General features: G+C 37.5%; 1 protein-coding gene across 15 annotated transcripts in view; it reads left to right on the top strand.

The window, feature by feature from the left end:
• Positions 1-14382, top strand: part of macf1a (microtubule actin crosslinking factor 1a) — a 535539-nt gene that overhangs the window by 333596 nt on the left and 187561 nt on the right. For 9 of the 15 annotated variants that reach the window (XM_069895729.1, XM_069895723.1, XM_069895728.1 and 6 more), the window contains 4 exons: positions 1005-1093; positions 4219-4354; positions 8135-8161; positions 9063-14114. In XM_069895729.1, the coding sequence (XP_069751830.1) occupies positions 1005-1093; positions 4219-4354; positions 8135-8161; positions 9063-14114 (5304 nt within the window). The remainder of the gene's footprint in view (positions 1-1004; positions 1094-4218; positions 4355-8134; positions 8162-9062; positions 14115-14382) is intronic. The other 6 variants (XM_069895733.1, XM_069895734.1, XM_069895732.1 and 3 more) reach the window with 2 other exon arrangements.

Here is a 14382-nt window from a genome sequence, read left to right as displayed (position 1 = left end):
TAAAAAGTGAAAATGGTACAAGGAAATTACTAGTTTGTATTAGAAGAACTCTTAAAGTTGTATATGGCAAGAAGAGGTGGAAGTAAAAGAATGAATAAAATTGAAAAACTAAATAACTGCGGGTGCTTGAAATCTTAACTGAAAAGAGAATATTGGAAATGATCAGGTCTTCTGGAGGCATCTATGTTGAGAGAATGGGAATTAACATTTCAGGTCAATGAGATAGCTCACAACTGGAATCTCAGCAAGGTGGAACACTGCTGCGGGAATCCATCAGCATTCCTGTATTCTGGCCAGGAAAATTTGGCAAATATTTCTGCGACTTCCTTTGTCACATGGGAGTACCGAACATTGGCACTAATACAAAGAAATGTCAGCTGTCAGTGCAGAACTGCCAGTGTTTCTCTGCAAATTTCAGTTGTCTTAATATTTAGCTTTAATGTCTTTATGTGCTCAGTTAGAGAAATACTCTTTTGTTTCTGGTAATTTTTGAAAAACCATCAAACTGATTCCAGATGTACAATTTTGCACTTCTAATATTAATTGGATATTGATCACCTATCATTTGCTCTTTTCAAGAAAACTTAAAAATGTTTTTAAAATTCTAATGACGATAAGTGATTAATTTTACTTGTCAGTTTAATGTTCACAAGCCAGATACATCCTCAGTCATTATTCATGTTGCATTTTCATTCATTCTGTGACTTTTTTGTGTGTGCAATTTCTCTTGAAATGGTATGATTAAAGGTGTGTGATCATTTTAATCAGAGACTCTCCAGTTTTCTGAACCATTATAAATGTTAAGTAAATTTACATGTGATGTATATTTACCTGTGTTGAGTGAGCATATGCAAGTAATTTTAACTAAGATTAGTGATTGTTATTAAAACTATGTGGCCACATCTGTGCTAAGTTAGCAATTTCTGTTGGAAGACATAGCTGTAAGTGGAAGAAAATCAACAAAGCACAGAAATGGAGCCTCAAAATATTTATTAATGTTGTAGGCAATCACGGAAGAACTCAATGCCAAGAAAGATCAAGTCGCAGAGGCAATCAAAACAGCACAGATTTTTCTTGCCAAACATGGAAACAGGTTGGTTGGTGTTTAATATTATATTCATATTGAAGCTTCAGTTGAGAATATGCCACCAAAATAGCACAGCTGGGATTGGAAAATGTCTGTTTCCCCTCTTAATTATATATAGCTATGGAACATGAGAGGGTACCGGTTGAAATTCCTGTTGAGATCATGCTTTTACATAAATGTGTAAAATAATTCTTGTGAAGGAAATTCTGTTGTTCTCCTTGATCACTCTGCCCAGAATTTTTTTCCCTCCAGCATTGGCGCCTCCATGATAATCAGTGATTTAAACAGGTCTGCGTTAGGTGCCAGCACAGAATTCTAAATAATCCTTTCAATGGTGGCATATGTGGCAAACTCTGTCAGTTTTCAGAACTAGTTTATTTTGTCACCAGAAGAAACACAGTCTATGACATGATCTCACCTAAGTCTGAGGAGAGCATATCTATCATCCTGTCAATGGAAGAATGCCAAACAACAGTTTTCCAGATTAAGATAAATGAACTAACTCTATTTACTGTTTTGCACAATCATTCAATTTGTAATGCACAAAAAAGGTCGTCTGTAGTTTCACCGGGAAAAAAAGAACATTTTTTCTGTGTATGATGACCATATTATTTGCACCGGTACCCTCTCATGTTCCATAGCTATATATAATTAAGAGGGGAAACAGACATTTTCCAATCCCAGCTGTGAACCGAAGTGGCAGCAATTTAGATTATTGATTTTATTCAGTTGAATCTCGTGGTGTGATCAGGAATCTGCTAGTGTTTGGCCATTACCAGGTGTAAGTATGTCTCAGATTTGCCTGCCCTTGGTGGGAGAGATCATGGGAGTAGAAGCAGAGGTAACCTGGACAAGATCTGCCGTCACTGCTGTGTGCTTGCTGCCTGGCACCCAGTATCGGAAGGTCAACTCATCCAGTCATCTGCGCAGAGCCTACCTGGGGACATGTGGGTAGCAAGTTTTGGCAGATGATTTAGCCATGGGATCACATGATTATCAATATACTGTCGATACTGAAAATGCGGGAAAATTACTCAGCAGGACAGGCAACTTCTGAGGAAGGAGAGAAAGAACAGTGGCAACACAGTTAAATTTAAATTTTTAATTTAGACATACTGCATGGAAACAGGCCCTTTCGTCTCATGAGCCTGTGTCGCCAAATTACACCCAATTAACCTACAACACCTGTATGTTTTGAAGGGTGGGAGGAAACCAGAGCACCTGGAGGAAACCCATGCAGACATGGGGAGAACGTACAAACCTTTTACAAACAGCACTGGATTCAAACTGTGGCATTAAAATAGCATTGCTCTAACCACGATGCTATCTATGCCACCCCACAACGGTTAGTTCAATGCTATTACAGGGATAGCAACCTGGTTTAGAATCTAGAACTGTTTGTAAGGAGTCTGTGCATTCTTCCTGTGTCCACGTGGATTCCCTCTGAGTCTCTGGCTTCCTCCCACATTTCAAAGACGTATGAGATTATAAGGTTAATTTGTCACATTTGTGTATTGGAGTGGCATCTGTTACCGTGCTAAATCTCTTAAATTTAAAAAAAAATTGGAAAATCTTAAATAGTGCAGCATAGATACAGGCCCTTTGGCCTCCAATGTCTGCACTAAATGTGGGCAACACAGTTAGCATAGTGATTAGTGCAATGCAGTTACAGCGCTAGCAATTGGGACCGGGGTTCAAATCTCACACTGTCTGTAAGGAGGGTTTGTACATTCTCACAGTGTCTGCGTGAGTATTCTACAGGGGCTCTGGTTTCCTCCCACCATTCAAGTCAATTGGGTGGCATGGGCCGAAATGGCCTGTTACCATTGTTACAAGATCAAACCAGCAACCACAAAGAAGGCATATCACACGGGAAAAGATGAACAATTACTTTATTAACAAAAATTCACCTTCAAACTTTAATTCAAAATTCCCCCCCTTTTATAACAATGCCCACTGGTTACTATGCAAATCTCTATAACAGTGTAAAACTAATAAATTCCCCAGCCTAAATATAACATACGTAATCAAAGTCTAAGCTACACTTTCAACCAGCCCACAGAAAAACTTAGACACAAAACAAACACAAAACACACAAGACTCACAAAATTTCTATCTCAACCAAAGCAAAGATCATAAACAAAATTCAGTTTGTTTGGTAAACTGAAGCCAAAAGATCTTTGAGAGAGAGAGAGAGCACAAAATTCAAAGTTGTGTTGCTTGCAGAGAGAGGAACCACTGGCTTGGTCCGGATCCTTCTGGCTGCCTTCAGAATGTTCATCCTTTTTGAAATCCCAACTTTCCAAACTGTCCTCCAGACCATGACTCCTGCTCTGGGCCTCCTTCCACACCACAGCCACACCCAGTGCTGGTTTATCGTCCAAGTCCAGAAATTTTTAGATCATTTTCTGCACATGCTCAGTCCGTCTCCCATTCTCTCAGCAGTCCACCTTCACCTCGGCTCTCAAAGGCAAACTCACTTTTTAACATAAAACCACACAACACATAGGCCATTACACAACACAGAACTCTGTAACACCATGCTGAATGTCTGAATCTAAATCTAAAATATCTAAATAAACATGATGTCAAATTAAACAATTGTCTGTCCCTACAAGTAATCTTGATCTTTCCATTCCATGCATATTCATGTGTCCATCTAAAAGTTTTTTGAATGTTCCGATTGTATATGGTTTCACCACGATTCCTGACAGCCCATTCCAAGCATTCACAACTTTTTTTTAAAAAAGTGCCTATCACATCATCTTCAAACTCTCTTCAATGCTTGACCTCTGGTACTTGACATTTTTACCCTGGTAATAAGATCTGACTGTCTATCTACTTATACCTCTCATAATTTCACAAGTTCTGTCAAATCTCTCCTCAGTCTTCAACATTCCAGAGCAAACAACCCAAGTTTGTCTAACCTCTCCCCATAGCTCATACCCTCAAATGTGATCATGTAAATTCTGTTCAGCCATTTAAACAAATAGAGCCTGTGGGGAGAAAAATATATTTTGAGAAATCCTGTTTCATTAGCTCGGAATCTGCTTTCCATTCTCTTTCCCTCCATCTCCTTTTTCCCTTCATTTCATCCTGTCCATGGACCATTCAAATTCTTTGCCTTACAGAATCTCTCCAGAAGAACAAGAAGATGTGATGTCACAGTTGAATACACTGAAAGAAACCTATGGCAGACTGTGTGTCCAATCTGCAAAAGAACTCCAGCAACTACAAAATAAACTTACTCTTGAAGTGCAACGGAAGGTACACTTTTGAGGATTTAAATTATGTAGAAGTTAATATTTAATTGTGTTTTATTGTATCAAAAATTAGATAAGTTCATCTGTTATGAAGCAATATATAAATGAACATAAGTTATCCTGTATGTAATACCACAAGCTTCATCACTCACGTAAACATCAGACTACTCATCATATAATGACAGTTTTGTGTTTCTCAGCCAATTATCTCCAATTCATTGTAGGTAAATCATTTATGCTTTGCCATATCTTTTTCCAAAGTATGTACACAGTGTGTACTTAATTTATTCTGAAACTTAAACAAGGACATGAAGAAATTATTCCAATTTGGAATTTAACATTCCTGCTTTATAAATTGGTCCATGTATCATGGACAGATAGTCTTATTTTCGTAAATTAAAATGAAAAATATTATGTTTTCCTTCACAGCCTCAAGGAATCCCAGATTTAAAGTATAAATTATAAAACTGCAATTGCTGGATATTTACGGAAAGTAAAAACAGGAAAAGCTGTAAACTCTCAGCAAGTCAGTATGTGTCCAACCTGTTGACTATTTCCAACATTTTCTGTTTTCACATTTGAAATTCAATTATTTTTATAATTTGTTCTGTGAACAATTGGCTGTCAAGAGCAACAATTAAATTCTATTCATTGTTTCAGGATAAATAATTAACCAAGGACCCTCAAGAAGAACTTGTCCTTTACTTTGGTTTCCTCCCTGGAATCCTTCTCATCCACATCAGATGAAAAATTGGAGTCCTGGTTTAGTGGCTGAATCCAAATCAATAGTGAAATGCTGATAAATCATAGTCTTTCCACCTTATGAGATGACTGTAATGTCTGAGAAACATAATCTGAATTTGTGCAGACTTCATGTTCATTTTTTTTTGCTTCATCCACCCATGACTTTGCATGTAGATGAAAATGGTATAAACCAGGAAGATTCCTCATTCTCGACCAATTTGTCTACTAGTATCATTAAGGAGAAATATAGATGTATTTGGTGATGCTCCGAAAAATTGAAAATAACATTTAAATTTAAATCTGAGCACACAAATTTATTTTATTGATTTATTTCAGTATTTTTAATGACTAGCTTATTTTTCACAAATCAGTTCATCTTCAAACCTACCTTGTCTGTATTGTTCAGGAAAAAGGAAAATGTGAATCTAGTTTCTTTTTTGCTTGACTGTGGAAGGGAACCTATGTTTGAATTTTGATATCATCTTTGCTTGCTGTAAACCGCATAGTGCAATCATTATCATGTCTGAGTTTAAATGACTAGTTGAGCATGATGTGTCACTATGAATTTTCTGTGAATAAATATGTCAAATTAACCAGCATCCTTGCTTACAACTCAAAACTAACCATTCTGAAATAGAAGATGGATTAAAATTTGATATCAAAAATCCCTATAAAAGCCGCATGCTGGACCTAACAACAAGCTTACATTGTATGTGATATACTGTTGATACTCCCATTAGCTCTGTTTTGCCAATGGCAAGCCGCCGTTGCTGGTAAGTAAATGTTTTTGTCTTCCTCTGTTCTAAATGTGTTGTATTAAATCTTTGTCATTTATGATTCCAATTCCAAAAACTTTAATTTAGACATACAGCATGGTGACAGGCCATTTCTGCTCACAAGTCCGTGCTGCCTAATTTACACCCAATTAATCTACACCCCCCCCTCCCCCGGAATGGTGGGAGGAATCCAGAGCTCCCAAGGCACGCCCACGCAGACACGGGGAGAACGTACAAACCCCTTACAGGCAACACGGGATTCAAACCCCGGTCCCAATCACCGGCGCTGTAAAGGCATTGCGTTAACCTCTACACCATCCATGCCGCCTAAAATCCGAAACAATAACAAGCCAAAATGCACTTGAAGTAAGCATGGTTGATTTTTTAAAAATTCCAATCCAGTCTCAAATTACCTTATCTTGTCCAAAAGAAACATAGAGTTTCATATAGTTTCTCAAATCTCCTGCAAAAAATGCACATTACAAAGCTTCTGGCAAGTTTGTGCTTTATGATGATCTGCAGCAGCAGATGGGCAAGCGATTAATTGAACTTGAGGGAATTCCCAATGCTTTCTGACAAGGTGGAGGAGAAATTCAGTGTATACAAGGATAAGAAACAGGTCAAGTGTATACCACCTTGCTCAGGAATTGTTTTTTAAGAAACTAAAATTAAAAGGGGAGGGGAAGCAAATTGTGGAGCATTTTCATATGAACAATCCCAGTCTTGATTTGTTTGCAATCATTTTTAATATAAGAACCAATTACATTTGAAACCATATGCAGCATTATTTAAAAATAATACACTATTTGTTTAGTCACTGAACTAAACAGGTTAACATTCGTAAAGTAATAGGTATTTTTAATTTCAAAGCATAGTTGTGTACAAACTTATTGTTAAGTCAACAGAAATAAATAACATTCTGCCCACAAACTAAGAGAAAACAATGTCTGATTTTTGAACTTTTGTCCCCTTGATTACTTGAATTTTGTGAAAATTCAGTATCAACATTGCAGAGCACAGCTTTAAAGCTATCGTATGTAACAGATTTAATGACATTTTTTGTGATGTTCCCCTATCCATTGCACCTTGATGCAGTGATCTAGATTTCATTCTAAAACTGTGGCCCTGCATTAAATAAGAGGTTCTGAGAGAAGTGCTAAATTTCATACACCGATAATCTGTTTCTGGTGTCTAATACTCCCAATGACTAAATAAATCTTTAGCAACATTGAATTCCAAAGTTTACAGATTACAAAATTGTTTGGACAATATTATCTCCTATGTTTGCCGTGTTGCTTTGCTATTTTTGTGCAAAATCTTCTGCTCACTATATTTCTGTCCTGATATCACAAGCTCAGAGGTAATGCAGAAGTTATTCACTCTATTGTCTACTGTCTAACATCTATGAATAATTTGTCTGGTTCTTGAATTCCTTCTCAGTTTTGAGAAGCCCTGAACCAGCGTTAGTGTGTGCATGATGTCCTAGTTTAGAAATATGCAACATTAGTCATGAAAGGAAGAATCATAATTTTGTAGTCTGTGCAGCTTGACTGTTCTTTAATAGTATGATTTTCATGCCAAGAATACATTGTAAATCTTTGCTCCTCCAACGATTGAGGCTCATTGTTCCTATAAATAGAATTATCCCACAGATTATCTGGAATTGCAGAGATTATTTGTCATATTTTTTCAAAAACCCATTCCCCCAATTATTCCTAACAATGATATGATTGCTTGTAACTTCAATATATTGCAGTATGAGCAAAACTCTTCCTGTATAGTCGGTTAGGATTTAGAATACAATGATGCCAATTCAAAATTGGCTCTAAAGAAACAATTGTATAAATACTTAAGAAAAGATTTTGAAAGGATGCAGATAAAATGCTGAGCAGTGGGACCAATTAAATTTCTTTTCAGAAGAGCTGTCTCAGATTCAAAGAGGTGAATGGGAACCATCTCCTGCGCTGTGTTACTCCATGATCCTGTTTTATTTTAAAGTTACATGTTCTGTAACTGAGTAAACAATTCATAATTTCTAAGAGCATCCATAATTATAAAGTTTACATAAACATTTAAAGCACTGAAATAGCAAATGTTATGTACTGCTGTTAAAGCAGTACATAATACCACATCAAAATATATTGATACATGTTTATATTTGGTGTCATTTAACTTTAAAGATATGTTAAAGCTGGCACAGAACAATTCAACATCAGTTGTCTGACTGGAGATTAGTTTGATAGTGTAAATTTATTCCTTTCCAGTGGAAATGTCATGTCAAGTTCAAAAATGTAAGTGTAAAATTGTTGGAAATAAATACAAAATTGGCATAAAAATAATAAAATGTATTAAACTCTTTTTTAACTAGAGCATGTAAATTAAAATGATTAACAATATTGCACCAGTTAAAAACCAAATTCACTAATTACAGTACAATTCCAATTATCCAAAATGGTCGGGACCGAGCCTATTTCAGATAAACGTTTTTTTTTCCGGAGAACTGGTCATTTTTTTTAAAATCAGCCCAGTAGCAACAGCAAATCACTTGTATCAGTATTTAAACAATAACAAACAACAGAAAACTCTTTAAGCACTAAAATAAGGTTTAAATTCTCACTAAAAAAAAATGCTGGCTGCCGCCTGGAGCCTGAGGTTCCTGATCCTGCCCAGAAGTCTGTGCTGAGGTCTTCACTACCCCTGGGAGCACGACGTCCCCGTTCCTGCTGGGAGCCCGAGGTCCTCACTGCCTCCAGCAGCTTGATGTCGCCGCTGCCGCTGGCAGCCTGAGGTCCATGCTGCTGCCCGCAACCAAATGTCCCTGCTCCAGCCGGGAGCCTATATCTGAGCTGCTGCCGGAATCCATTGGGTTTCCCCGCTACCTCCAGCAGTACTGTCACTGGCAGCCCAACGTCCCTGGTCAGTTTGGCTCTGAAAAATTTTGGATAAATGAGGATTTCTGATTTGTTTCCGATAATTGAGTATTTTGGAGAATCCAATTTTGGATAATCGGAGTTGTACTACCTTGTTTTTTTTATAGCCTATTTACTACTTTCACCTTCCTTTCCAAATAATTTATTGGGAACAGTTCAAACAAAATAAACCTATAATTCTCTCTCCTTAATTGCAAGTACGTTTGCTGTTCTATTGTTTGCTCGAATTTCAGAGACCTAACTTGTGTTTTACATTTTCCAGGAGAATGAAACCATTGCAGGTGTGATTGACCTGGGAACAGTAGAAATCTTTTCTATTTTCCATGCCATGCAGAAGGGTTTTATAGACCAGGACACAGGCCTCATTCTGCTACAGATTCAAGTGATTAATTCTGGCCTCCTCATTCCTGAAACGTGTGAATGCCTGTCAGTGGAGCAAGCTCTAGAGAGAGGAGCAATAGACGATCAAACAGCAAAATCCTTGAAAGAACTTCAATCTGCCGCACAGCTCTTGAAAAGCTCTAACTTTCAAATCAATGAGCTTTTTTCTATTGCTGCTGCTGTGGAAGAGAATAAAATTGAAGAGGATGTGGGACTAAAAATGTTGGAGATGCTGCATACCTGTGGTTTTGGTCACCAACCAACAGCTGAAGCGATAGATCTAGAGAAAGGTTTCCAACAAGGCCTTCTCAGTGCTTCCCTGCACTCTAAGATGAAGGCTAGGCAAAGAATGTCAAAAAGTTTGATTGATCCCAATACAGGAGAAAAGATTAGTCTTTCAGAGCTGATGCAACGATGCATTGTAGATAAAGAAACCGGATTAGCATTATTTCCAATAAAGCAACACGCTGGAGGGATGATATGTCTGAAATCGGGAAAGAAAGTCAGTATATTTCGTGCCATCCAAGAAGGCCTGATAGACCAACAGGTGATGGTCAGACTTTTAGAGACCCAGTTATTTGCAGGAGGCATTGTAGACCCCAGAACAGGACATCGATTAACAGTGGATGAAGCAGTGAGACATAATCTAATTGATCAAGATATAGCTTGTTCTATATTAATTCGTCAGATTCAGATGGGCGGTATTATTGACCCTGTCTCATCTCAGCGACTGACTCTAGATGAAGCAGTTCAGCGGGATTTGATGACTTCTAGAAGTGCGTTGGTCTTACTGGAGTCACAGCAGTCCTTTCGGGGACTGGTGTGGCCAAAATCTGGTGAAGTCTTTCCTGTGACTAATGCATTCCAACAGGGTCTAGTCTCCATGGAACTTGCACATACAATCCTGAAGAAGAGATCCACTATATCAGAACTTTATTTCCCAGAAACTAATGAGGTGCTGTCGTGGGAAGAATCAATTGAGCAAGGAATTTTAGATGATGAAGTTGCTGAAGTGTTGAAGCCGATTTGTATTCCTGATACAATGCCAAATATGCAAGAGCCTGGATTCCCAAGCACAGACATATTGAATTGGAGGAGAGCTGATGGAATGCTGCCAAATACCAATCTAAAATCTCTGGATACAGACAATATTACAGAGGTTTCAGACAGTCAAATAGTAGAAGAAAGACTTTTGTCTTACATAATGGCTCAAAGTTACATGAATGTACATAATGGTAACAGATTGCTTTTGATTGATGCCAAATTGAATGACATCACAAAAGAATTCATAAAAGCAAAACTAAACACTGCAGTACAGAAGAGTAAAGGTATGTTAGAAGAATGCAAGAAAGAATATGATACTACCATGGATTCTGTTGCATTGTATCCTCCGGAGAAGCTAACATTAGAGGAAAATAAAACATTAAAAACAAGGAACAAGGTAGAAGCTGGTTATGCAACTTATGAGAGACAATCAGATCGATGGATTAAGGAAATCAGACACAGTGAAGAAGTACCATTCAAGAAGATCGTGGATTTTCCAGCCGATGAAGAGAGAAATTATAGGACTGAAGTTTGTTGCAGGAATGTTGTGGCTAATGAACAGCCAGTAGTCGGAAAGAAACTGAACGCAGCAGAATGTGACATTGGTGGAAAAGATAAACTGAAAATGCATTCCATTGTAATTAATGATGATTCAAATATTTCTGAAAATTTTACAAGTTCACGGAAAGCCAGTATGTCTGGAATAGATACAGGAAGATCACTTTATACAATATGTGATGCAACACTTCACTTTGCTTCACAGGGTCAAGACAGCGATAAGTGCTTTGAGGAAGAAGCCATAGATTTACAGACATTTGAATCATTCCATCTGCCAGACTCTCAAATGACTTCAACCAGTTCAGCTCCAGGTATTCTAACATCGGCAATTCACAGATCATTGCATGAATCTCAGTATGATTTAATACTAAATGAGGGAGCCAAAGCTGTGATAAATGAACCAATATCATGTGATATTAAAAATGGAACTGGCCAAGGAAATGTGAATGGGACCTTAAAAGGGAAAATTGAAGAATTGTTTAATGGTGAACAAAATCTTGAACAAAATGATCCTGTTAAATTTTGCCAACAGCAGGAATTAGCACTAATTTCAAATCCAACAGGAGACTATTTGGATGATGAATCCACTTTAAATTTTCTGATTGACCAGCTTCAATGTGGTGGTGTCATTGATGAACAGACAGGACAAAGACTGGCACTGAATGAAGCAGTCGCCAAGGGAGTGCTGCAAAGCCACACTGCTCTCAAACTAATGGAAAAACTGGCCATTTTCAGTGGCTTCTTTGATCCACAGACCTGTGAAACACTGACAGTAGCTGAGGCAATAGACGAAGGGCTTGTGGATGAACAGTTAGTTCAGAAGATCTTGAATTCTGAGAAAGTTATCTCCGGTGTAATTTATCCAGGTCACTCTTCTGTGTATTCAGTCAAAGATGCAGCTGAAGTGGGACTTCTGGATCAAGAATCTGTGGCAAGAATCCTGGAGGGGCAGGTGGTTTCTGGTGGAATCGTAGACTTAAAACGAGGCAAACAGTTATCAGTTACTTTAGCATCAAAAATGGGCTTAGTGGATAATGTACATCTGGATAATTTGATAAATCTAGAAAAGGCTACAAAAGGAAAAGAATCCGATGAAAGCACAAAACTGCACATGATTTCTTTACAAATGGAAATGAATGGGATAGTGGATCCACAAACGAAAGAACACATAACTGTAGTTGAGGCAAGGAAAAGGGGAATTGTTGACAAAGAAGCTGTTCTGAACATTTTGAAAAAGCAGGTGACTTTTGGGGGAATTAATCATCACCTGTCAGGAATGAGACTTTGTGTGACAGATGCTGTTAAATATGGTCTGATTGATCAAGATCTTGCTGATGAATTGATTGATGTAGAAAAAGATAGTCAGCGTGGCTATATCCATTCAAAGACAATAATGCAGCCAACTACTTTATCTGATGCAACATTATTAGGTCGAGAGAACACTGCATTTGCTTTCAAAATTAATGAACTCCAAGCCTTGAATAGAAGGTTTAATGAGCCTGTAACTTGGAAAATTCCACAAGCTACAAATAAACGATTAAAATCTGCACAGAAAATACCTATATCTTCCCCTGAGCAGAATCAAGGAATTGTGGATCCTGAGCAATGTAAGGTAATCCCTTATTCGGAGCTCATAAAAAAAGGAAAAATAGACTTGGAATCTGGCCAGAGATACATAGATGTCAGGTATTTGACAGGAATCGTGGATGAACTGACAGGCAAGAACTTAACGATTGCTGAGGCAGTAAAAACAATGAAACTGGATACAGTCCCTGCCGTGCGACTGCTGCAAGCCCAAGCTGATAGTGGTGGGATTGTCAATAGTACCACTGGAAACAGACTGACACTGAAAAAAGCTGCAGAATGTGAGCTATTAGATGACAACATGTTTAAGATTATTCTCACCAATCAGCTTTTGGGTGGAGGAGTATTTGATCCACTCACTGGAGATAGAATTCCACTTGTTCAAGCAGCTGAAAATGGTCTAATAACTCACAAGATGGCTGAGGAAGTCCAGTCCAATGTTAGATCTCTCAGTGAATATTCTGATTTGGGCATCGGTACAGGTATGATGAAAATAATTAAGCCAATTGTCCAGAGTACATCTTTCGAAGAGACATTCTCAAATGAAGGGAGTCAAGTATCAACTCCAAGAATGGAAAGGAATGACCATTTGAAGTCTGGAGATGAACGTTCAGGAATTGATTATAAAGACAAAATGCTTATTTTTCATGGCAACCCAGTGTCTTTATCATCTGAACTACTTCTAGAAGAAACGCTTGTTACAAAAGGTTCATTACCTCCAAAATCTATTGACGATAGTAAATATGCGATACTTCAGGACAAAGAAGAATTTGATACATCCACTCTGTTGGTTCCTGGAGCAAAAATCTATTCGGACACAGAGATGAGTTTGAGCAACGTGGGGAGGATGGCTGAGGAAGAAATGAAGCTTGATAATTATTCAAAAGACTGCTCTGACATTATAGCAAATGTGCAGGATGTCATTAATTTGGAAATGACTGCACAGAAGTTTGTGAAAAGAAAGGAAGAATCACAAATGATGGTTTCTAATGATGCAAAAGATGGGAATGATCAAGGAGTCTATTTGACGATAGATTATGAAATTAAACAATTTGAGTCAGATGAAATCAAACCTATTTGTTCAACTGGGAAAGGGCTTTCTGATGACATGGAGAAGGATATTGAGGAAATGGCTAAACAAAGAATGTGTGATGAAATTTCAAAAGGGAGCCTGTCCAAAAATGAGGATGGAGAAATGCCTTTGAAACAACTAAAGGAATCCATTGAAAAGCAGATTCATAAGAATTCAAATGAATTTCTGTCATTTGTTGAAATAGGCAAACATGTTGAATGTAATGAAGAACCAAGTATTAAAGTAAGGGAACTAGAATGTGTAAATGAAGATGGAAAATCAGCAAGTAGCATATCAGAAGATGAAAATAAACTTTTAAACATTGGAAAACCAAATGCATCTGTTATGCCCACAAAAGGCACAGTTCTCCCTGATAATCATGAAAATGTGGTAATGCTTTCAAAAGGCAGGCAATCCAAAGATGTATTAATCATGAAAGTAGATGAAAAGTGTGAACCAATAAAAGTTGCAGAAGGACAGGGAAAAAATGAATTCACAGAAAATACTGAAACTATCTTAGACCAAAATATTCATTCTAATTTTGAAGCTCATAATAAAAGTACCCAGAAACAAATAAACAAACCAACACTTGTGGTCTTGAATGAACAAGCACAGGTTGTCAGCGAAGACAATGAAAATGTGAAGGATAAACCTGAAGAAGCCACTGAAAAACAGGTAAACGTTTTATATAATTATTTAAAAAGAAAATAAAAATAATCTTAACGTATTTTCACATTATTTGATTCTTTCAACTCCATAAAAAGAACTTGAGGATTTCCATGAATGCTTTTCCATGCCCATCCCTGCAGGAGTGGAAACTGGCCTGGTGCAACTTTCTCCTTTGAATAGCTTCGTGTGGATGGAGAATTTCTTTTAAATACTCTACAGTCAAATTGCTGATTAAAAAGCCAAATCAAGATGATAACTGATTGCCCCAGAGTTT

This window comes from Narcine bancroftii, chromosome 8 (assembly GCF_036971445.1).
Source record: "Narcine bancroftii isolate sNarBan1 chromosome 8, sNarBan1.hap1, whole genome shotgun sequence".
Lineage (NCBI taxonomy): Eukaryota > Metazoa > Chordata > Chondrichthyes > Torpediniformes > Narcinidae > Narcine > Narcine bancroftii.
The sequence above is the reverse complement of the archived record's forward strand: the minus strand, read 5'-3'. Positions and strand labels throughout refer to the sequence as shown.